Here is a 23897-nt window from a genome sequence, read left to right as displayed (position 1 = left end):
CACATACACGTGAAATTGTCTTTTAAGCAAACAGAAATTCTTAGCTGCTCTGCTTTTCTCAGAGTGATGACTCTATCAGACAACCAGACAACTGAAGTCCCCCAGCTCTTTCATACCTCCATGACAGGCTTGCGGTCTGTCCCCTGAAGCCCTCTTTAGTTTCCTCCTTCTGTGGAGATGGCCTGTAACATAAACCAATAACCACATACTTTATTTCTTCCTATTGATTTTTGTCCAAATACTCACCATCCACCATGCTCACGTCCGCTGCTTCCTAGATCTCCCTGATGTAATGGAAACTCTTCAAGGACTAAGAGTTTCACCTTTTTCTTCACATCCCCAAAAGGAAGCACAAGACTTGTACCTGCAGTAAGTGCTTGTTGTTTATGAAAAGGACTAATCATTAACATACAATATACATGAAGTGATGGGGGGGGGTGGCAACAGAGCAGTAAGAACGTAATGCACCAAAACCATATAAATAAAGACAGTCCCAAAAAGCAACCACACGAAAGGTCAAAGCCAGTGGACAAAGGGATATAAAATGACAAAAATTAAAGCACATGTTTCTTTCGTCTCTTCTAACAAGCAATAATCAAAAAAATGGGAAATGAGCTATATTATGCACCAATCACAATTACATGATTCTGTGGTTTTGCTTGATAGCTTTGGGACGATGTTCTTTTGTGGGGTGTCTGAGTGTTCTGGGCTGGTATCTATTGTGAATATAGACTTATGCTTTAGGAATCGGAGAGGGAAGAGCCTGGATGCAAGAAGACTAAGTAGATGGCTTACTCTGATAGGCCAGGTGAGGGCTGACAAGTCCTTGGACTGGTGGCTGTGCTTTGAGTAGAGAGAAGGGGACAAATGTGAGACATGTTGAGGAGGTGCAAAAGATGACAACTAATTGGACAAATAGGGCAAGAGAGAGTATAGACACAATGCCGAGATTGTATCTAGGTAACTGACAGCATGATGGTGTCTTTGACAGAAATAGGAAATACAGGATGGGTGGGTTCGGTGGAAAAGACTGATATCCTCGAGAGAGTTCATGGATAAAGAAAGATTGAAAATTAGAGGAGGCCACAGAGAGGATTAATTCAAGAGAAAGGTCAAACTCCTGACGTGGGAGGGGATAGAATGAAGGGGACTAGTAGAGAGCAGCCACAGAAAGAGACTTCCTGGTGAATGGCAAAGGAGAAAGAACCATCGCTGCTTGCTGAAAAGACCTGAGGTGTAGAATTGGGGAGAAGGGTCATCTGGAGATGGGTGGCCCAACTTACCACAATTTCACATCAACATCTGAGACCATGGATTTTATCCATCCACAAGCATTTACTAAGCCTGTACCATGGACTAAGCTAAGTGCTGAGGATATAAAGAAAACAAAAACAGGTCTCTGCAGCTCTCCAGGACCTCCTGTTCACATACCTGCTGGGTCCTTTTCAAAACTTTGTCACTAAAGCATCTCTTCTTCCGGTCCATCTTCCTCCAACCTTGTTGAAAGTTGCTATGATATCCAGCCTTGCCAGCATGCATAAACTGTTGGTTTTTTATGGCGGGTTCCTTTTCAATTCAAAGACTTTTTATTGACTTATAGGGTGTGCTGGCTTTGTTCATCCTTGAGACATTCAAGTCTGCCACCTGGAAAATTTCCTTAATGAGGCAAGGGTGAGGTGTGAATTCCATGCTTCTCCTGGCCACCCTGAAGTGGAAGGAGGTGCTTACCAACTTATTATCTATACCTACCTTATTTGGGATTTGGGGCAGGGAGGATGGGGGCAGGGAGGATGGTGTGGGAGAGCAACCACACACCTATGGGATCATTGGTGGAGAACCCACTAGTGAGAAAACTCCCTCTACCAATGGGACCAGTACCTGCTCTGCACACATAGTCTTAGTACCTATAGTCTTAGAAATGCTCCCAAATCTAATGCTCCCAAATTTTTTTTCAAAATAATTTCAAAAACTGTATTTTAATATAATTCGTTTCTTTTTTAATCCTATTTAGTTTGTTTTCTGCATTTAAAAACCTTATTTTGAGAAGGAGCCCTTGGGCTTGACTGTACTGCCAAGAGGGGTCCATAACACACACAAAAAGGCAAGAACCCCTGTCTTAGAGAATTGCTCAGAGACACTTATAAGTCAAGTGACTTACCCAGGATCAGACAGCCAATATATACATCAGAGATGGGACACGAACTCAAATCTTTAAGATCCACTATGTTGCTAGTATCAAAAATAATTAGTTGTTCCTGGCAAGAAGTTTGATTTCTGAGGAGAGGAGGAGAGATGCCTGATAACCTTTACAGCAGAATACTGATGCTTTGGGGAAGGGATCTGAAAGAGGTTCAGGAGTTAATTACATCCCTTCCCATTCTGCCCCTCTCCCCCAAAGAAAACAAACCCTCAGAGTATTATGTGGAGCTGAAAGGGAGCAGGAATCAACTTGGCCAATCCTTGCTTTTGCAGAGGAGCACAATGAGGTCTCCGAGTGGAGAGACTGACTTGTCCAAAGTCATATGTTAGGCTCTTTCCATTCTTATTGAAGTTAACTTGAGGTGGAGTCCAATGGAGCCTGAATTTCAGAGATGGTAGGACTGTCAGAGCTGAAAGAAACCTTAGAGATGATCATGTCAACTCCCTCATTTTTGTTCGTTTCCTTTTTAAAAACCAAATGGGATTGATGTCTTTACATCACCTTGGTGTCCCCTAATATCCCTCACCCTCCCGCCTCAAGAAGACCATTTATTATAACAAAGAATATTGTTAAAGAAAAGAAAAAACAGAAGAAGAGGAAAAAAATTCAGCAAAACCAATCAATAAATTTTAAAAGTATGAAAATCCAGGGTGTCCCCAAAGTTTCACTAATACTTTTGATACATACAGTATAGGCAATGCTCCATAGCTGTGGACTCCCCACATCTGCAAAGGACATGGGGGACGTATCTTCTGATATTTCTTCTTTGGGACCCAGCTTGTTCTTTCTAATTTTGCAATTTTGACTTTTGATTACTTTGAGGAGATTGTTCTTTCCAGTTAATTTGCTGTAGTTACTGTATATATTGTCTTCATGGCTCTGCTCACTTCACTCTGCATCAGTTCATAGAGATCTTCCAATACTTCTCTGTATTCACCATGCTCATAATTTCTCCAAGTAGAGTCATATTTCATTCCATTCATGCACCACAATTTGTTGAGTCATTCCCTAATTGACAGGCATCTTCTTTGTTTCTGGTTCTTTACTACCATAAAAGTGTGGCTATAAATATTTTGGTGTATATGGGAAAGTCCTTCTTATCCATGGCCTCCTGTTAATTAGAATCTCTGAATCAAAGGGTACTCACTTTATTAGTCACTTTATTTACATAATTCCATATGGTTGTACTGATTCACAGCTCCATCAACAATGCACTGGTGTGCCTATCATCTTGACTATTCTAATCTTTTGTGATTTTTGCCAATTTATTGTCAACCTCATTTTATAATGGGAAACAAAGGCCTAGAGTTCATGTTAGAGGAAGGCTAGAACTCAGGACCCCTGAATCCCAGACTAGTGCTCTTTCCACCAGCTTGTTGAAATCTTCCCCAGTTGGGGGACTGTTAGAACGCTTCCAGAGCATCATCCTCTAGTCTCAGGACTCAGGCCAAGCAAAGAAGCCTAGAGGGCTCAATCCTTCTAGGCAGACTGGACCCAAACTCCTTCAACATTACTACTCCACATGAGCTCCAGGGAAACTTGAAGCAGATTAGCAGAGTAAAGCTTGCAGTGACCCCAGAAATGAGAAAAGCAGAGGCCATGAAGAAATTGAGGCCAAGACAGGTGAAGGTGATTTGTCCAAGAACATACCAATGACTAGAAGCAGCCAGCTCTAAACCTGTCTTTCCAAGGAACCAGATGCCTCTCTTTTTACTATCTTGGTAGTCAAACTCCTTTTTAAAAGACCCACTTTTGAAGGTAAGTGCCTTAAAGCTTTTTGGTAGTTTTTTTCCCTCACCTGAATTTTGGGAGCAGTGATCTTAGGATAATTGTCCATCCTCTTGTAGGACATAATTACTCTCCTCTTGATTTTTACGTTTTTCTATCAGCTCTTCTTGCTCTCCCTCTATCTCGGTCATTACTTAATATCTTATTATATGGCTTCTAACCCCACTTACCCCTCAACTGAAACTTTTCTCTCCAAGGTAGATAATGGTGATCTCTTAATTTCTACATCTGGTGGCCTTCTCTAAGTTCTCACCCTCTTTGACCTCTCTGTATCATTTGACAGTCAGCTACTCCCTCCTCCTAGATGCTTTCTCCTCCCTGGATTTTCTTGATGCTGATCTTTCTTGGTTCCCCTCCTAACTGTCTGACTTCTCCCTCTCCCTCTACTTTGCTGGATCAATATCTATGTCCTCTCTCCTACAAATAGTTGTCTTCTAGGGCTTTGTGCTGAGAACATGTTTCTTCTCTTTTTACATTGTATCTTGGTAGTGAAATATAAGCTTCCTGAGAGCAGGAGCCATTTTCCTTTCATCTTTGTATAACCAGTACATAAAATCAGTCCTCATGGCACCATTGACCCTTCATTGATTCTTCCTAATAATAAACTAAAAGCAAGAATAATCACAATCCATTCGTAAACCTGAATCACAGTCTCCCATGAATACACACAGTGTCTGAGGGGGAGAGTGGATACACACGTTAAGCCAGAAGAGAAAGACATTAGTAGAGAAACCTATTTGTCCAGAGCAACTCACAACTCTCAACTGTAGATCTTGATGTCTTTGACCTATTCAGGAAAATCTGTACCACACAAAACTATTTTTCTGGCTAACTGATCCCCTTCTGGTTCTCACTGCCCTCCTGCTGGGTACCCTCTCACTCATGAAATGACAAGATTTTAAATTAACCTTCAAAAGGTGTAACAGCAACCAAACTGGCATACTCAGGATAGCTGCTAGTGTGGGTTCTCTTATCTGCTTTACTAAGGAAAGCAACTTTAAAGGGGTCAATGATCTTCTTTAATTACATAAAATACAAACAAAGGAAATACAGAGAAGAAAAATAAAGACCAGCCACAGGGCTCCACTGCCTGAATCAAAGCTTTACATCCACCACTGAACTGAGAGAGCCTTTACCTCTGAGGAGTTGGGGAGCTCTGAACATATGGCCACTCAGAGTCTTGACCAGGGAATCACAACATCTTTCTCATAAGCGAGCCCCCAAAGAAAAACTCAACTCTCAGAATATATACTCTTTAGGCTCAGTGCCTAATTATAAATTAACAAAAGGTGTGTAAACCTTCCTACAAGCAAGCTTCCCTTAATGGGCTCCACATGAGCCCTATTGATGGACAGGGAAGATCTTATTCCCCATTTACCTTACATTCAGCCTCAAGATCTTACGCCTGGCTTTTAGTGGCAACTTGCATCAACATAATTCCTATAACAATATAAAGAGGATAACACAAAATAAACACATCATGGGCTAAATACATAGCAAAATACATATCATAAAAACTCATTACCAGAGTGGCCCCATGGCCTTAAACAAACACAAAGGTATATAACATAAAATCATTCTTTGGGGGTCAAAGTCTTTGGGGAGTGAGCAACCAGCTCCTCCTCCCTCAATCCAAAACAAAAGATGTCCAAGCAAAACTTCTCTTCAGGGTGTGTCCTTCTCCCCACACTGTCATTGCAGGCTTCCTCCCAGCACTCTCAGGTGCAAGCATGCTTTAATGAGCCAAGTCCCAACACAAACAAAAAAGTCCAAATAAAACTTCTCTTGGGGGTGTGTTCTTCTCCCCCACACTGCTCCAGCCCCCACTTCCAAGTCCTAAGGGGCAGTTGGGCAACAAAGCAACAGGGTGAGGTCCTTGGGGGTCCATGGCACTTCCCCCCACCCACCATAGACAACTCCATACCCCCACACTCCCACCCCACTTCAACCCATCCCAAACCATCCCAGGGGAGCTCAACAAAAAGCACACTCAGCACCTTGCTGCAAAGTTTTTATCTTGCCCCAAGGCTGAATTCTGAGCTCCAGGACTCCTCATCCTCCAGCAGGAGCCGACCACTCCTGCCTTCTTCCCGCTTCCTGATGCAAGCCGTTCTTTGCTTTTTCTCTCACCTCACCAAAATCAGCAGGCAGGCAGTTCTCCACTTCTGCTCCAATGCTCCATTCTAAGCCCTCACTACTCCAGTTGAAGTTCTGAATGCAATTCCCTTTCAGGGCATTCACCCCTCCAAAGCTGGGCTAATCCACTCGACCCCTGGCTCTAGCCATCCCCGCCCCCAGGCTAGTTTTACTCCCATAGCTGTTGCTCAGACCTCTCTCTTCTGGAGTGCTAGTGAGGTAGGGAGGGGGAAGGAGAGGTTATCTCCCAGGGGCCCTGCTCTAGGCACCCGGGAAACTGTTCCCATCACTGTTACTTGTCTGTTTCCTCTCAGACCACTGCTACTACTGGGGCTTCACGGAACCAAAACTGGGAAACAATGAACAAGTATCCCAATCCCCATGCTTTCCTTTTAGTTTATACAGGTCCTGATGAATATGCCATATGTAATGGCAACCACACTGGCATACTCAGGATGGCTGCTAGAGCAGGTTCTTTTATCTGCTTAACTAGGAAAAGCAACTTTAAAGGGGCCAATGATCCTAGCTTCTATCAGCAATGCAATGATCTTCTTTAATTCCATAAAATACAAACAGAGGAAATACAGAGAAGAGAAATAAAGACCAACAGACAGGGCTCCACTGCCTGAATCAAAGCTTTACATCCACCACTGAACTGAGAGAGCCTTTACCTCTGAGGAGTTGGGGAGCTCTGAACACACGGCCACTCATAGTCTCGACCAGGAAATCACAACATATTTCTCATAAGCAAGCCTCAAAAGCAAAAACTCACCTCTCAGAATATGTACTCAGAATATAATTAGGCTCAGTGCCTAATTATAAATTAACAAAAGGTGTGTAAGCCTTCCTACAAGCAAGTTTCCCTTAATGGGCTCCACTTGAGGCCTATTGATGGGTGGAGAAGATCTTATGGGAACATTGACCTTACAAAAGAGCACAGTTAAAGTGTTACACTATTTTAGAGATAAGCAGTTCACTTAAGCCGGAGAATTGCAAAACGCCTTGGGCTAAGTATGAGAAAAGGTAAAAGTTAAGGAAAGTTAGGTTTCCACAGAAGAGTTAAGTTCCATGGAATAATTAATGAAGTGTCAGCTTGAACAAAGAAGAAGTAAAAATTAACCAGGATAAGAGCCCTCGACCAATCTGAATCAACTTTGTGGTTTTGGTAGATGCCTCAGACCTAGGATGTAGGAGAACTGGTCTAAACTGGCCAAATAATGGTCAGGGTTGAAGAGAAAACTGGGTCAAATGGCTACCACACATGCTTAATTGGCTAATTGAATATTACCTTACGCACCCACAGAGAGGAATTTTCCGCCATTTTTGAACATGAGACATATGTTGAGGAGGGGGGCACATGCCAAGGAGTTGCATGTGGGGGGCATGTAGGGAAGACTGTAACCCAGAAGGGAGCAGACCAATCCATTCTCTTAAGGGAGGTACTGAGCTGATGGCTCATCAATCTATGTTAGTCTAACAGAATAAAGCTGGTCTCACTCTTGTACTCCCCACTCCCTCTTCCTAAAGAAGGATGGAGTCCTCCCCTGGCCAGGAATGTTTATCAATTCCTTTGAATTTCTCAGTAATAATAAATTGCCCTTGATACCTGAATTTCAGTGTCAAGCATACTTCTAACACTAAGTCTCTGGGCAATGGAGACAAGCCCAGTGTTTCAACAATCTGGCTAGCAGCTGTTGTTGGGGTGTAAGACCAACACAACCCCAACAACAAGCACGCTGCAAAAGCACAGGTTCTTTTGATCTGCTTAACTAAGGAAAGCTACATGAAGGGGTTGACACGCTTACTTTAATTCAGCATACAAATATCATTCACTTAGTTCAGGGGAAGAGACCAGCACACTGAACTTCAGGGCAAATTACAAACATCAACAGACAGACCAAATACAGATTCATAGTTACCAACATCTAGGTTCAGCCCAGGAGCTCAGAACAAGGGCTGGCCCAAAGTCATGCGTGCCACCACTGCTGTGCGAAAGAGCTCCAAAAAAAAGAAGGCCAACCCCTGGTTTTATATCTTTTTCAGTGTCAGGGTGAGTCACACATACGACTCACCCACGTGACCTAAAATCATTACAAAGAGGTGACTTAAACCCACGTGGTCTAAGAGCCTCTGATGTCCCAAACCTATCACTCAAACTCATTTGTAAACTAGGCACTCTCCTGAGTTAGCCCCACCTTGGGCCCCACCTTAGTTACCAATCCACACCCACATAGGTTTTACAGCTAATAGGGGTTTGGGCCTGGGGCTTAGCACCTAGTAAGGCTCAATGAAATACACTGAATTACTCAAAGGAAACAAACCAAACTCTTGAAGGGCACTTGTTTGAACTAAGTGCTAAGGAGCCCATTTTGCTTACCAACACACTCCACCCCTTGTTCTAGGATACACCCAATGAGCTCTTCACTCAAAAGGTTTCTTCATCATGCATTCAGCTTTCAGCATCCTGTTACAGCAAAACAGAGCTCCCAGGTAAGCAGAACCAGGAGAATATTGTATGTAGTAACACCAACACTGTGCAGTAATCAACTTTGGTAGACTTAGCTCCTCTCAGCAATGCAATGATCTAAGACAATTTCCAAAGACTTATGATGGAAAATGCTATCCACATACAGAGGAAGAACTATGGAGTCTGGGTGCAGATCAAAGTATACTATTTTCTCTTTTATTGTTGTTGCCTTTTCTTTCTCATGGCTATTCCCTTTGGTTCTGATTCTTTTACAACATGACTAATGTGGAAATATGTTTAATATGATTATACATGTATAGCCTATATCAGATAGCATACCTTCTTGTGGAGGGGGAAGGAAGGGAGAAGGAAAAATTTAGAACTCAAAATCTTATAAAAATGAATGTCGAAAACTAAAAGCAAATAAATAAAAGAGGGGGGGAAACAGAGCTCCCAGTAAAATTCTTCATTCTGGCTTCTGGGCAATGAAAATGAGCCTAGCCTGCTCCTCACTCAACAGGATTCTGCACAGTCAAATCCAACTCTCTTCCTACAGCAAAGCACATGCAAAGCCTGTATTTCACTTTCTGTTTTTCCCATGTCAAGCTAGAGGGGAAAATAGAAAGCATCTAGGTATTTCTAAGAATTTTCATCTCTTTCAAAATGTATCTGGTGCTTAATTGCAGGAGTTCCTAAACCAGCAAGGAGTACCTAAACACAGTCTTCTGGACCAGGCCAAGTGGCACCTGGGTAGAGCAAGTATAGTGAGTTATTCAAGCTGTCATGGATCAAAGAAAAGAACTGACTCTCTGGAGATTCCAATTGTCTTCAAGAAACCAGCATTTATTAAGCACCTACTAGGTGTTAGGCCTTGTGCTAAATGCCTTACGAACATTATCTCATTTATTATTCCTAGTTTACAGTTGCAAAAGCTGAGGTCAATGGATGTTAAGTAACTTTCCTAGTGTCACACAGCTAGTAAGTGTCTGAGGCTGGGTTTGAATTCGTGCTTATTTAGGAAGGGGAGGCTTCTATACCACGCCTAGTAAGGGTAGGATTAACCAGGTAAGAGGGTTGCTTGGCCCTTATGCAACCGATAATGCTTTCCCCCTAAAAGGGTTATGGGCAAAGGGCATCAGCCTTAAGGTAAACTATAATTTTGTATTTCAATAAGTTCTGGGTGAGGACTGACAGAGGAGAAAGTTCACTTGTCCTCTCTGTTTATGGGCTTACATACAAGGCTTTTTCATAGGGTGGATTTTTTTATTGGTGCAATAAAATAAAGCCTATCATATAGTTGATGCTTTTATTAGCTAACAGTTTTTTGTGGCGACCATATGTTCCCAAGGAAAATTCTAAGGCATTAGACCACAGAGAAAATATTATTCAGAAGGCACCAATAAAGAATCTAGTCTCTATAAAATTACAGCTTCAGTTCTAATCTAGATGTTACAGATAAATTTGAAAGATTCCAGGAAAATATATTTACTTTTCTCCTATATGCCTTATTTACATCAGTAAAGGTTTGTTCAGGAAGTCCTCAGAATTTCCATTGAAAGGTGGAGCAATGCAGGCCAATTAGCTGGGCCTCAAGAGGTGTCCTCATGTGGTTGAGGGCACTACAAGTTCAGGATCTAATCCTCAATTTTATAGGTTTAGAAATTCATTTTTTTTTCAGTTCACTGAGTGGTGATCAGGGTCTGGGGAAAAAAATTTATAATCATCAAACTCATAAGACATTGATTTATGAACTAGAATTCAAGTTATTAATTTACAATGCAGCTTAAAACTGATTATTTGTTCAAAGCACCCAGTAGGGTTACTTGGAAGACCAAACATATATCAAAAGTTGCTCCGTGAAAATACAATTAGAACACAATTGAAAGAATATTTTTATGAAGTTGTGGGAGCTTGCAGAATTGTTCTTATCCAGGACCAGTCACTAGAATCAGAGCGCACCCTCCCCTGGGCAGCACCAGACAGACACCTATGAATCCTTACTCTCCAACTCCACTTTTAAAAACTTTCTAACAGACAATAATGTTTCCATAGACAAGGAAGAAAAATCAGAAGATTGTATATGCAACCACAAATCTCTATTCTATACATACAGATTGGTATAGGTTCTCTTTTGTAACAGGAGCTTGGGAACTGACTGACATTCTGGGATCTGTAGTACAAAGAGACAATCATTCATTCTCAGCCCTGAGAGCAATTTAGGATAAAGTCACCTTTGAACTGGAGTGCTGACTAGAATATCACCAAGAGGTTTTCAAAAAGACACACACAATCTTTGAAAAAAACATGCTAAGAGGCAGTAGCTGCCATAGAATGAGCCAAGAGGCAATAGCCCAACCAGGGACTGAAGGATTTTAGCTAGAGAGAAGTAGTGGTACAGAGGCAATGGTGGCAGGGGTGGGGGAGAGAAGGAGGAGAGGGAGAAAGACAGAGACAGACAGAGACAGAGACAGAGACACACAGAGAGAGACAGAGAGAGACAGAAGAAGAAAGGGAAGGAATGGAGAGAGAGAAGGAGGAGGAGGAGGAGAAAGAGAGAAGAGAGCTGAACGGTGGTTGAGAGAAGAGAGATGTAAAGGGGTCCATTACGTTCATACAAGTATCTTGGAACACAGAAGTCAAACTACAAGCTGCTGGTTATGTCTACCTCTTCAAGGTCCGAGGAAAATTGCAAAAAGTCTACTTTTCCCATCTTCATTTCCCTGTGCCTATCCAGTAACAGGTTCTGTAATATCGTCCTCTCACCTCTTTTATCTAAGCATTTCCAATATCCTGGTCTTGTTTCATGCATTTAAAAAATCCCCAAGGTCAACCTTGAAGACTTGTATTATTTATTTAAACTGTGGAGAAGAGAATGGAAGAAGTTAAGCGTTGGCTAGAAGTACACAGAATTTAAATTAGAGAAGAAAATCAAACCTCTGTGTGAACTTTTTGAATATTCCTGACTAGGGGCTCTGAGCTATTAGGATTATATTACTAACTTTTTTTCTGATATAAGCTATATAAAATAAAGGGGAGACAGACAGACCACAAGGGACCCAAGGGCTATAATATTGTTGTTGTTGATCAGTCATTTCAGTCATGCCCAACACTTCATGACCCCATTTGGGTTTTCTTGGCAAAAACACTGGACTGATTTACTACTTCTTTTTCAAGCTCATTTTATAGATGAAGAACTGAGGCAAACAGGGTTAAGTGACTCGCCCAGGGTCACACAGCTAGTAAGTGTCTGAGGATGGATTTGAACTCATAAAGATGAGGCTTCCTGATTTTAAGCCCATTGCTCTATCCACTGACACCCAGCTGCCCCTAGACTAAAAATATTATAATATCATCCCTAGGCTAAAAATGAGCTTATTGTTATAATGGGTAATGGTTGATTAAATCTTCAGAAATCTCTTTTAGGATAAAAATGAGCTTATTGTTTCAATAGGGTATGGTTGGTGAAATCTTCAGAAAAGTGGACTAGAGGAGATGGGGGAGGCTAAAGAAGAGATCCCACCCTAAGTGACCCTTTCATGAAGAGAGAAGACAGTTAGGAAAGATTCCGCTCCTTCCCTTCTGAGGAGGAAGAGGAAGGGATCGAGTACCGGACAAACAGCTCTCTCCTCCACGGCAACATCCGCCAATGTTACATAAAACAAATTCACCATGTTAGCTCCAGAGCTGTCCTTGTTGCTGGAGTCTCCTTCAGAACTTCCTTCTCTTCTACGCATTTCATGCGCTTCATTCATCGTCTAGTCTTTTTTCGCCATCACAATCATGAGCCCAGCACTCTTCTTCAATTGCTCCTCCCAAAAAATAAAATAAAATAAATACAAACCTTCACTTTTAACAAATGATAGCTAGCGTTTCAATAGTGTTTGAAGGTTTCAAAATTGTCAAAGGAAAGAATCCAAATCACAATACCAGGCTTAGAGTCAAGAAGTCCCATCTTCTGGCCTCAGACACGCGCAAGCTGTGTGACCCTGGGCAAGTCACTCAACCCTGTCTGCCTCAGCTTCCACTTCAATGAGCTGGAGAAGGAAATGGCAAACCACTCCAGCATCTTTGCCGAGAAAACCCCAAATGGGGTCACCAAGAGGCGGACAAAACGGCGAGAAGACTGAACGACAGCAACAATAACTAACAAATAGAAAAGTACGCATGAAAACATCCGCGAAGCGCCGCTCCACACCCGTCAGATCGGCAAAGAGGACAAAATTTAAAGGAGCAATTGTCGGAGGGCCTGGGGGAGGTGTTACTTATCATCCCTGTTTGAGGAAACTGAGACGGAGAAAGGTTAAGAGATTTGCTCGTACAGGAGCGGTTCGCTGTCTCGTTCTCCAGCTCCTTTTACGGACGAGGACACTGAGGCGAGCAGGGTTAAGTGACTGCAGCTCGGAAGTGTCTGAGACCAGACTTGAACTCAGGAAGACTTGTCTTCTTGACTCCAGGCCCAGCACTCTGTGCACTACGGCTCCCCCTAGCTGCCCTTTTAAAACAGACTATATATCAGTTACCCCACAACTGGATTCTAGCATCACCACCCTCACTGTCCCCAGTATAAGAAAGGCATTAGAGGAACTTTTGTAGCCGGGGTGACAAAGATGGGAAGAAAAGACCGACTAGACCAAGATGACGCAAGCTCAAAGTAGCACAGTTCTGAGGAAGTTGAGTGGTTAATTTTCAAGATCTGCAAAAGAAGGCACACCAAATGCCCAGTCTCTGACAAAGGGTCATCATCACCTAGGAAACTGATCTAATTGATTAAGGAACCTCCCTCATTCACTCGCTACACACAACTGAATACAACATATTCAGATATTTCTATGTAGGCTTGATGGAAGGAATAACTTCCTAATTAAAACTACCCAAAGTAGAATGGATTGCCTCAAGAAAAATTGAGTCAATACAATAGGTATGTCTTAAGTTCCTGCTTGCTATGTCTCAGGCACTCAGCTGAGTATAGGGTATGCAAAGGAAAAAAATGAAGCAGTCCCTGCCCTCAAAAAGCTCACATTTGTTCCTCCTCATGGGAGGTCTTCAAGCAAAGGTTACAGGATGACTTGGGAGGTGTGTGGTAGAGAAGACTCTTTCAGCACTGGATGAATTAGATGGTCTCTAAAGATACTTCTACCTCTGGGGTCCAATGATTCCATGAAATGCATAGAAGAGGTATAAAAAGCTATGGGAAATCAAAGGTGAAGATCGCTGTGGATGGGTTGGAGCTACGGAGATCAGCTAAGGCTTTCTAGAGGAGGTGACCCCTAATTGGACTTTGAAAACAAGGGAAAATTTCCAACAAAGAAAAATCGATCAGAGGTGGGGGAAGAGATCACAGGGGAGGGTATGAGAAAAGCAAGATAATGGTTAATAGTAATAATTAGCTTTTATAAAGCACCTACTATGTGCCTGGCACTGTGCTAATTGCTTTACAATTATCTCATTTGATCCTCATGAAAAACCATACAAAATAGGTGCTATTATCCCCCCACTTTACAGATGGAGAAACTGAGGCAAATGGGTTAAATGACTTGCCCAGAGCCACACAGCTAGTAGGTATCTGATTCCCAATTTGAATTCAGGTCTTCCTGACTCCAGGCCCAGCTTTCTATCTACTGAGCCACCTCACTGCTCTTGCACTACCTATCAAAAAGGTAAGAAAAGGTTAAAAAAAAAAAGTCCGGAGGAAAACCAATTGTCTAATTATAGCTATAGTTGAAGTAAAGTAGCATAAGACAAAACTGGAAAGGTAGGGCGGTAACAGACTGTGGGAGGGCTGCAATGCCAGAATCAGGAGTGTGGGCTTTATAGGGTAAACTATATCAGATTTCAGGGCTGGTGGGCTGATGGCCCTCTGAGAACCTCGGGGTAGCATAACCATCAGGTCCAGCCTTGGAATCAGGATTCACAGCCAGGTGTCTGCTGACCCCACATCTCTGGAGCCTCCCTGGTCTTTACGGACTCTGACTGGGCTTGTCGGTGTACCTAATCATGGCCATTACTACCTATGATACCTTTGCAAGTCCCACTCCAGGACTGTTTCTTCATCTGCAAAATGAGGATATTGGCACTACTGGTAGGAGAAATGCAAATCAAAACAGCTCTGAGGTACCACCTCACACTATCAGATTAGCCAGGACGATGGAAAAGGAAAATAATAAATGTTGGAGGGGATGTGGGAAAATTGGGACACTCATGCATTGTTGATGGAGTTGTGAACTGATCCAGCCACTCTGGAGAACAATTTGGAACTATGTCCAAAGGGCTAGAAAATTCTGTATACCCTTTGATCCTGCAATATCACTACTTGGTCTATATCCCAAAGAGATCAAAAAGGGGGGAGGGAACTATTTGTACAAAAATATTTACAGCAGCTCTTTTTGTGGTGGCAAAAATATTAGAAATCAAGGGAATGCCCATCAATTGGGGAATGGCTGAACAAGTTGTGGTATGTAATTATAATGGAATATTATTGTGTCATAAGAAATGATGAGCAGGTAGATTTCAGAGAAACTTAGAAAGACTTACATGAACTGATGCGCAGTGAAGTGAGCAGAACCAGGAGAACAGTGTATACAGTAACAGCAATACCTTGTGATAGTCAACTGGGAATGGCTTAACGATTCTCAGCGATACAATGATCCAAGACAATTCCAAAGGCTTCGTGATGAAAAATGCTGCCCACCTCCAGAGAAAGAACCGATGGAGACTGAATGCAGATTGAAGCAGACTGTTTTCTCTGTTTTCATTACTTATTTTCTTTTCTTGTGGTTTTTCCCTTTCATCCTAATTCTTCTTTCACAACATGACTAATGTGGAAATATGTTTAATATGTTAATATGTTTAATATGATTGTACATGTATAGACTATATCAGATTGCTTGCTGTCTTGGAGAGGGGGGAAGGGAAGGATGGAGGGGGAAAAGTTGGAACTCGAAATCTTACAAAAGTGAATGTGTCACTCTGCAGTTTTCCTCCAGCTTTGCGTTGTGGCTGCTGCCTGAGTCGGCCTCTGGTCGGCTAAGGGGCCAGGCGGCGGGGACTGCGGTCCCCGTCCTCCCCTCTATCCACGTGCTCCGTTCCCGGGCCTTCCCCGGCCTTGTCAGGAGCCCATCCCGCTCGGAGCCCGTCGGTCCTCCCCTTCTGCTCCCAGGCAGCCTCAGCAGCCGCCACCTCCACCTCCTCCTCAGCGGGCTGTGCGGCAGCCAGGGGAGCCGCCTGCATGCGGGCCTTCCAGTGTGTGGTGGTAGCAGACGGAGCTGTAGGCAAAACCTGCCTACTGATCAGTTACGCAACCGATGCCTTTCCCGGAGAACACATCCCTACTGTCTTTGACAACCATTCTGCCAATGTCATGGTAGACGGGAAACCTGTGCATTTGGTTTATGGGATACAGCAAGCCGGGAAGACTGACTGATTACGTTCCTCATCCCATCCGCAAACAGAGGTATTCTTGATTTACTTTCCCCTTGTGAGTCCTGCATCATTTGAAAATGTCCGCGCAAAGTGGCAGCCTGAAGTGCAACACCATTGTCCTAACACTCCCATAATTCTAATGGGCACCGACTTGACCTTAGAGATGATAAATACACGATTGAGAAACTAAAGGAGAAGAAGCTGACTCCAATTACCTACCCACAGGGCTTAGCCATGGCAAAGGAGGTTGGCGCTGTGATGGTTCTGGAATGTTCAGCGCTCACACCGGAAGGCCTCAGGACAGTGTTTGATTTATTTATTTATTCTCCGCCCACCCCCTGTCAAGAAGAGGAAAAGAAAATGTCTGCTGTTGTAAATGTTACAGCCCTACCCTATTCCCCTTTGAACCTTCATGAGCTTTGCTTAAATAATGGAACAGTCACTCAATGCCAAGTTTTTCTTATAAATTAGTTTCTTTCCATAAAACCTTCTAAACCGATCAATAATTTCATGGTTTTGTTTAAAGTGTTACAGAATGATATTTTTCCCATTCTGTTACAACCAAATCCTAAAAAAGACACATCTACTTAACACCTTATTTTTCAAAAGCCCTGTTGTTGCTCCGATTAAGTATTGCCAAAATATCCGCTGAACTAAACTGTATTGCTGTGCTACGAACGCTAAGCACTAAACTGTGTTTTAAAGACATTTGTCTTTGAGAAGACTTTAATTTCTGATAGTAGGAAATGCAAAAAAACTTTCCATCTGATTTTTCAGATTGTGAAGTGGAATAGCACACTTAGCAAAAATGTTTAATGCATTGAATAATTAACTAACCCGTGTTTGTTATATAACATTGTACTGTATATCAAAATGGAATATGTGTAACAAAACTATGGTCTTCGGATCAATATTTTACGTTCACAGTAAAGATTCTTTCAAGAACCAAGCTCTTGCTGTAATTTCAAACAGAAGTGTTTTGTTGATGGAGTGTTCTCCTCTTTAACGACAATGTTTTGAGTTGGATTATTTGAAATATTTGGTTTCACCAAGGAAAAAAGCCAGTATTTTGACATACTCTGGAACCTAGGATTAATTTACACTATGTTGTACACTGAAAAGTGGAAAGCTGAATAAATTTCGTCATGGGTAGAAAGGTTAAAAAGCAGAACAGTTAACATCTGTCAGATGCAGTAGATAGGAAAGGTTGGTGTTCTAGAGAAGTGTTTTGTTTCTAAGCTTTTCCTTTTTCTTCTTTTTCCTTCCCCTCAAGTAGAGCATTCATTTAATACAACTCTGAACTGGTCGGTCCCCCAGTTGTGAACTTGGTAAATGCTTTTTTCATCAAACCCTTTCTTACTGAGCAATATTATTCTACTTGTTTTTTCAAATTTTTCTGATTAGGTATTAGAACTTTGTGTTTTTGTGGTTTAGAAAAAGCGCATCCTTTTCACGTTGCCTTTGTTCAAACTACTGCATGCTTTCTTCAGTCTTCCAGTAACTAGGTGTAAAAATCATGTGCTGCAGCTTTAAAAAAAACTTTTTTAAAAAAATATACTTTAGCTATTAAAATATGAACCTTCTTAAACATCACTGTATTGCCAGGTTACCAACACTATAACGCTACTAGTGTTGACTGTGTTCTTGATCTCACTTACATGTACAGATGCTTTCTATTGCTTTTCCTAGTAATGTGACTTCGAGCCTGTGAGGTTCTGTCTGCTTAGGACTAATGCTAACAATGTTCTGTACATCCTAAACACTGCCAAGAATACACAATATTGAGCCTCAACCTTTCAACCACCAGAACAAAATTTTGAAGATGCAAAAGTGGCAGAATTGTGGAGTGTTTTAACATTGCTGCAATTAGGAGTATGTTTTGCATGTATGACTTAATAAATCCTTGAATCATATTACTGGTAAAAAAGTGAATGTCAAAAACTATCTTTACATGTAATTGGAAAGAATAAGATACTATTGGGGGGGAATAAAAGTTAATGTTGAAAACTAAAAATAAATATTTTTTTAAAAAAGAAGCATGCTGTTTTTCACTTTCTGTACTTTTGAGTGCTTTTTTTTTTTCCTTTGGGTCTGTGTCTTCTTTCACAATATGACTAATATAGTAATATTGTTTGCATGATTGAATCAGTATGACCTATATAAAATTGCATACTATCTCAGGGAGGGGTTAGATGAGGAGGGAAAGGAAAAATCTGGGACTCAAAAAAAATTTGAAATGCATGTTAAAAATTGTCTTTCCGTGTAATTGGGGGAGAAATAAAATACTATTTTTAAAAATGAGGACATTGGACTAGAATACCTCTAAGGTCCCTTCAAACTCTAACTTTCATTCATTTCAATAAACAGTAATTATGCACCTACTATGTGCACCATGCTAAGTGCTGGGATACAGCCCTCAAGGAGCTCCCAGTGGTTGATTCTACTCCCTAACTTTTCTGGGTCTCTGTTTCCTCATTTGTAAAGTGAGGAGGTCAATGAGATAATAAAACTAATAACAGCTAATATTTCTGTAGTGCTTTATTTATAGACTTTACAGATTGAGCCTCATAACAACAGTGTGAAATAAGTGCAATCACTTTGTCAGCTTTTAAGATAAGAAACCTGAGAATCAGGGTCACAGAGCTAGCAAATATCTAAGGCCAGCTTCAAAGTCAAGTCTTCCTGACCCCAAGTCCAGAACTGCACCCACTACCCCATACTGCCTAACTGCTCTGGACCTTGGTTTCCTCATCTGTATTACAGGCTCGTACTAGATGACCCCTAAGGGCCCTCTCAGTTCAAAATCTATGATCCTCTAAGCCTATGAATCAATCTGAGCCTCAGTTTCTTCATTTGTAAAATGAAGGGGTTGGAGTAGATGACTTCCAAGGCACCTTCCAACTCTAAATCTAAATCTAAAATAATATACTATTAGTAATACTAATATAGTATTATATACTATTTGTATACTAATAGTAGTACCAAGCTAAAGGGCTACTGTTTATTAGTCTCTAATTTTATTAGAGTTTATTAGCCTTGGCTTTCTTTTCTGTAAAATGGGGATAATAATTCTCCCTGCTACACCTACCACTCAGTTATAGTATTTGGCCTTGCAGGAGGTTTACTTTGTAAACCTTATGAGGTTTACAGAAATGGCAGCTGCCACATGGGGGCGCTCCTTGGCTCAGTACTTGGCCCAATCCTGGATTTGTGGCTGGTTTTCCCCCAGGGACAGCAGCTCAAAGCCATGAGTTCGTCTTCTACCCTGAGTTTGGCCACTGCTGCCCTCTGCAGGCTTCAGGAAAGTCTGCAGGCTTCCCATGACTACCTAGAGCAGCTTAGGAATCCCTGAGAATCCCCAGAGAAGGCAATGGGGACCATTGCAGATTTTCTGAGCCAGCCAGAGCCACACTTAGGAAGAACTCTCCAGTGACAATGTTCTGTAGGCTAGATCCGATCAGAAAAAACAAGAAAGAGGGCTTCTGCAGTACCCCAGATGAGAGGAAATGAAGCCTGATGAAAGTCTCTTGAGCAAGACAGGGACCAGTGGTACTCTGAAACCTGGAGAGTTCATTGTTATGACCCTTTGGCTTCTTTCCAAGACATACAGTACCATCACCAGGACCCACTTGGAGGGTGGTGGGAGGGCTGACTACCAGACAGAAATATTATTCCTTCCAAAGAAAAAGAGATGACCAGAACACACCAACCACTGGACCTTGGCCCATCTCTGACTTCATCAGCTCTTGGCCATGGAACCAACCCAGAGCCCATTTCCTCTGGGGCTCCTGCTTCTCATCATGAATGGGGAGTCTTGGGGCAAACCAGAAAGCCTTAGTGTGATGTTTGCTCCCCCCCACTTATAGAAAACAAACTTAGGCACATCATGAATGCCCTCCCAGCTGGCATTGCCATGAATGGCATCTAAGCACAAAGGGGTTCCCTGGCAAGTCCCGCAAAGCTCATGACTGTCTCTATCACAAAGGAGCCAGTTAGCGCTACGTACTCTCAGCCAACAGCTATCACTTGGTGTGACAGGCACAGTGAAAGCCACTAGTGTCCCATGAACACCTGTCTCATTCAGTAGATCTCACAAGCTTCTTGAATAGTGCACTTCATTTTCAGCTCCCTCTCAATTGACAGTATCCTGCCCCTTAAATAGAGTGGATTGAGAATATGGGCAGTCATCAATCAATGCCTTCTTTTGGAAGAGAATGCATGTGATATTCCTAATGGCGGATGTTGGCATGGTCATCCAGTATTTGCTAAACACAGTCCTTGTAGCCTCGCATCTGAGCACCTCTTGGTCCAGTGCTGGGAGGGAGGCAGCGTGAATGTTAGTAGTAGAATAGAAGCTGCTTGAAGGCAGGGGCATTTTCTCTTGTATCCCTAGGACTTGGCACATGGCCTGGCACATAGTAAGCACTTAACAAATCCTTCATCTATTCATCTGTGTGTCTATACCTATTGATCTAATCGAGTATCTCACCCATCGTAGGCATTTATTAAGAACTCATTCTGAATTGCCATTTTGTGAATGTGCCTGGCATAGAGCCAGGTCTTCCAGATGCAGAGCCCTGCACTCTATCCACTACACCAGGATATCTGCTGTTCCTGAATCAAAACCCAAAGGATCAAAGGCCACATAAAAATGACTCAGTGGGTTTTTTCCCTGAAAGAGAAAATATACTCTAATTATACACTTTTCAGCTAATTTTTAAACCCTTATTCATAATAAATAACAGTTGACACTTATGTCAGTCTGTGATATCCAAATTGCTTTATAGACCTCTCATCTGATCCTTTCAACAGCCCTATAACTTTAATTATAGTCATATTATCACCATTTTGCAGATAAGGAAACTGAGGATGTACGGCACAACATCTAAAAGGAAGAGGAATTCCCAAGAGATGGTGTTACCCTGTTCGCAGATGACTTTGTGCCAATTATATCAAGCCCAGGAACACCAGAGGGTCTCATGGATGAGATCTGTGGCCATTTCAAAGGCAGGCCTCCCGATCCACACAGAAGAGACCACATGAATGGCCCCATTGCATAAATGAGGCCAAGTGGCTCACCAAGGTCTCCATCAGTACATGTACCTTGGACTGGAGTTGCAGATGGACACCAAGCTGGGCCCAGGTTTGAGCTGAAAGAATCACAGAATTTTAGAGTAGAGGGTGGGGTTCAAAATTTCCCAGTTACCCATTAATCAGGTTCTGGCCATAGGCAGTGGATTTGACATGTCTGATTTAGCCCACTCAGTCTTGAACAAGAATCTCCCCTATTGAGATCCCCACCAAGTGGTCACGTGACCTTGGTTCAGAGACCTTCAGGGCCAGGGAGCTCACTACCTCCCAAGGCAGCCTATCCCACTTAGCAGAAAGTTTTTCCTCAAATTGAGCTTCAGTTTGCCTCTTCGTAACTTCCATCCATCACTCCTGGATCAGCCCTAATGCTCAGATGTATCATTGGTTCCCCTCCTCTAATGTTATAGGCAGTCAGGTACCAGTTAGCCAGGAAGATGGAAGTTTCCATCGAGGAAAAGTGGCAGGGGGTGGGGGGCGAGTAGAAAGAGGGGGGAGTATGGGGTAGGAGGAAATGCCAGCCCACAACAGAGATGATCTGTCATAAGAAAGATGAGGTGATGGAAAATGCTCTCCACATCCAGAGAAAGAATTGTGGGGTCTGACTGTAGATCAAAGCAGGCGATTTTCACTTTTTTGTTGTTTTCTTGGTTTTTTCTTTCTCGTGGTTTTTCCCTTTTGTTCTCATTCTTTCACAACATGACTAATGTGGAAATATGATTAATATGATTGTACATGGATAACCTGTATCAGATTGCTTGCTGTCTTGGGGGTGGGAAGGAGGGAGGAAGAAAAATTTGGAACTCAAAATCTTATAAAAGTGAATGTTGAAAACTATCTTTACATGTAATTGGGAAAAAATAAAATACCATTAAATGAGGGGAAGAAAGATGAGGCCCAAAAAACCAGGGGGGTTAAGGGCTCAAACGTACAAGTATATACACTATACTGCCACAAATACTCGATAGCAACCATCATGTATCCATTTTGTCTTTTAGCCAATTCTCCAGTGCTTAGCATGGTGGCTGGCACATGTAAGAAGCACCCAATAAATGCTCATCGACTTGAGTCATATGACATGTAATCAAGGCCCTTCACCATTCTGGCTGCCCTCCCCTCTGTATTTTCCAGGTTGTCATGTCTCCTAAAACAGGGTGGTGTTCAAAACTGAGCATAGGTATCTGGAAACCTACAAAGGGTTTTCAATGAGTGGAAGCCACTCCCGGACAAAAATCTCTTTTTAACACAAGCAGTCCCTCAAGAGGCATTGTGGCATACCGGCTAGAGGGCCAACCTTAGGCCAACCCAGGTTCAAGTCTTGTCTCTGATGCCTACTGTCTGAGGGACCCTGGGCAAGTCACTTAACTTCTCAGTGCCCTAGACAATTCTCTAGAAGAGAAGTTGCTGAAAATGTACCAACCCCCAGAGAGGGAGCATCCTCAACCACGAAGCTCCCTAGACCAATAAAATCACAGTCTCTATCCTCTTCTGCAGATGATGCTACATGCCCGTGAATCATAGAACCTCACAATCTCTGATGAAGCAGAACTGGAGATAAGCCCTAGAGCAGTGGAGAAGTGTGTGGTGCATGCCGAAAGTGGCATCAAAGTTATCTCCTCCGAGACATGGGATCAGAACAGGAGGCAGGCTGAACATGTGGAGTCCCAGGGTTGAAAGCTTGGTTCTCTAAAGGCTACACCGGGCATTCAGAATGGTCTTTTAAAAAAGAGGTTCAGAAGGTCCCAAATATGCAGGCGAGGTGCTCGACAGAGGATTCCTGGGAGGGCGTGGACTACAATGACACAGACTGGGGAGCAAGGGGTGCCAGTGGAAGGAGTGACCAAGTCAGTGAGATCGCAGATCCCTTGAAATACTGTGATGATTGCATCGTTCTTCAGCTCTCCCCCAAGGCCGTTTAAGAGGCAGATACAGACACATGGCCAAGCCACAAGAGGCAGCAAGATGAGCCTCTGGCAGACTCGTCAACACTCTGGTGGAGCACACAGTGTTCAGAAACGAGTCTGAATCAGGTGCTGTTTAGAAAGTTCCTTTTGCTGATGCTCTGGATTGGTTCCGAGGAAGGAAAGTCTATTTGGAGCATGGCTTTGTGCCTCATGAGGACATCTGTGCCAGTCATCTCAAATGACTGTAGAGGCAAAGTGTCCAAGGCCGGGCATCAACAGCAAGGTCACTGCCACCGGTACAGTCTGATGAACTACTATAGTCTCTGTGTCTGTATGTGCGTGTGTGCACACACACTTGTGCATATCCTCTCCAAGAATGCAAACGGATCCATGCCTGTGCATCTTGTGTCATTCCTATCCCTGCCCTTCCATAAAGGCACCACCAGGGGTCCATCCAATGTGCTGGAAGCCTTCCTCAATTTCTCTTGGCACTGCAAGGATATCTAAAAAGCATGGAAATTGTTCATTGATAATTACTCATTCTCAATATGATCCTAGACCATCTGCTTTGGCAGTCATGGATTTCTTTGATGAGATACTTTACTCTGCTGCTTCTGTATAACTTCTCCTGGACATATGTTCCCTCTCCTCACCTCTCTACGTGCCCCTCCATTGCCTTTGGAGACTTGCAGCCATACAACATAGTCAGAAAGACAGTGAAGAAAGAAAAGGAGGGAGGGAGAGAAGGATGGGGGGGAGGGGAGGGAGGAGGGAGAGGAGAAGGAGGAGAGAAGAAGAAGAAGAAGAAGAAGAAGAAGAAGAAGAAGAAGAAGAAGAAGAAGAAGAAGAAGAAGAAGAAGAAGAAGATGATGATGATGATGATGATGATGATGGA

The 23897-nt window shown here is 42.6% G+C and overlaps 1 protein-coding gene and 1 pseudogene across 1 annotated transcript in view; one reads left to right on the top strand and one right to left on the bottom strand.

Moving 5' to 3' along the window:
* Positions 1-12343, bottom strand: part of GAL3ST2 (galactose-3-O-sulfotransferase 2) — a 75659-nt gene extending 63316 nt beyond the window's left edge. Inside the window, exon 1 of the mRNA XM_036755839.1 lies at positions 12200-12343. Within this exon, the coding sequence (XP_036611734.1) occupies positions 12200-12343 (144 nt within the window). The remainder of the gene's footprint in view (positions 1-12199) is intronic.
* A 3473-nt stretch (positions 12344-15816) lies between these two features.
* Positions 15817-16386, top strand: LOC118848047 (annotated as a pseudogene).
* Positions 16387-23897: the final 7511 nt, after the last annotated feature.

This window comes from Trichosurus vulpecula, chromosome 4 (assembly GCF_011100635.1).
Source record: "Trichosurus vulpecula isolate mTriVul1 chromosome 4, mTriVul1.pri, whole genome shotgun sequence".
In the NCBI taxonomy this organism is placed as follows: Eukaryota; Metazoa; Chordata; class Mammalia; order Diprotodontia; family Phalangeridae; genus Trichosurus; species Trichosurus vulpecula.
The sequence above is the reverse complement of the archived record's forward strand: the minus strand, read 5'-3'. Positions and strand labels throughout refer to the sequence as shown.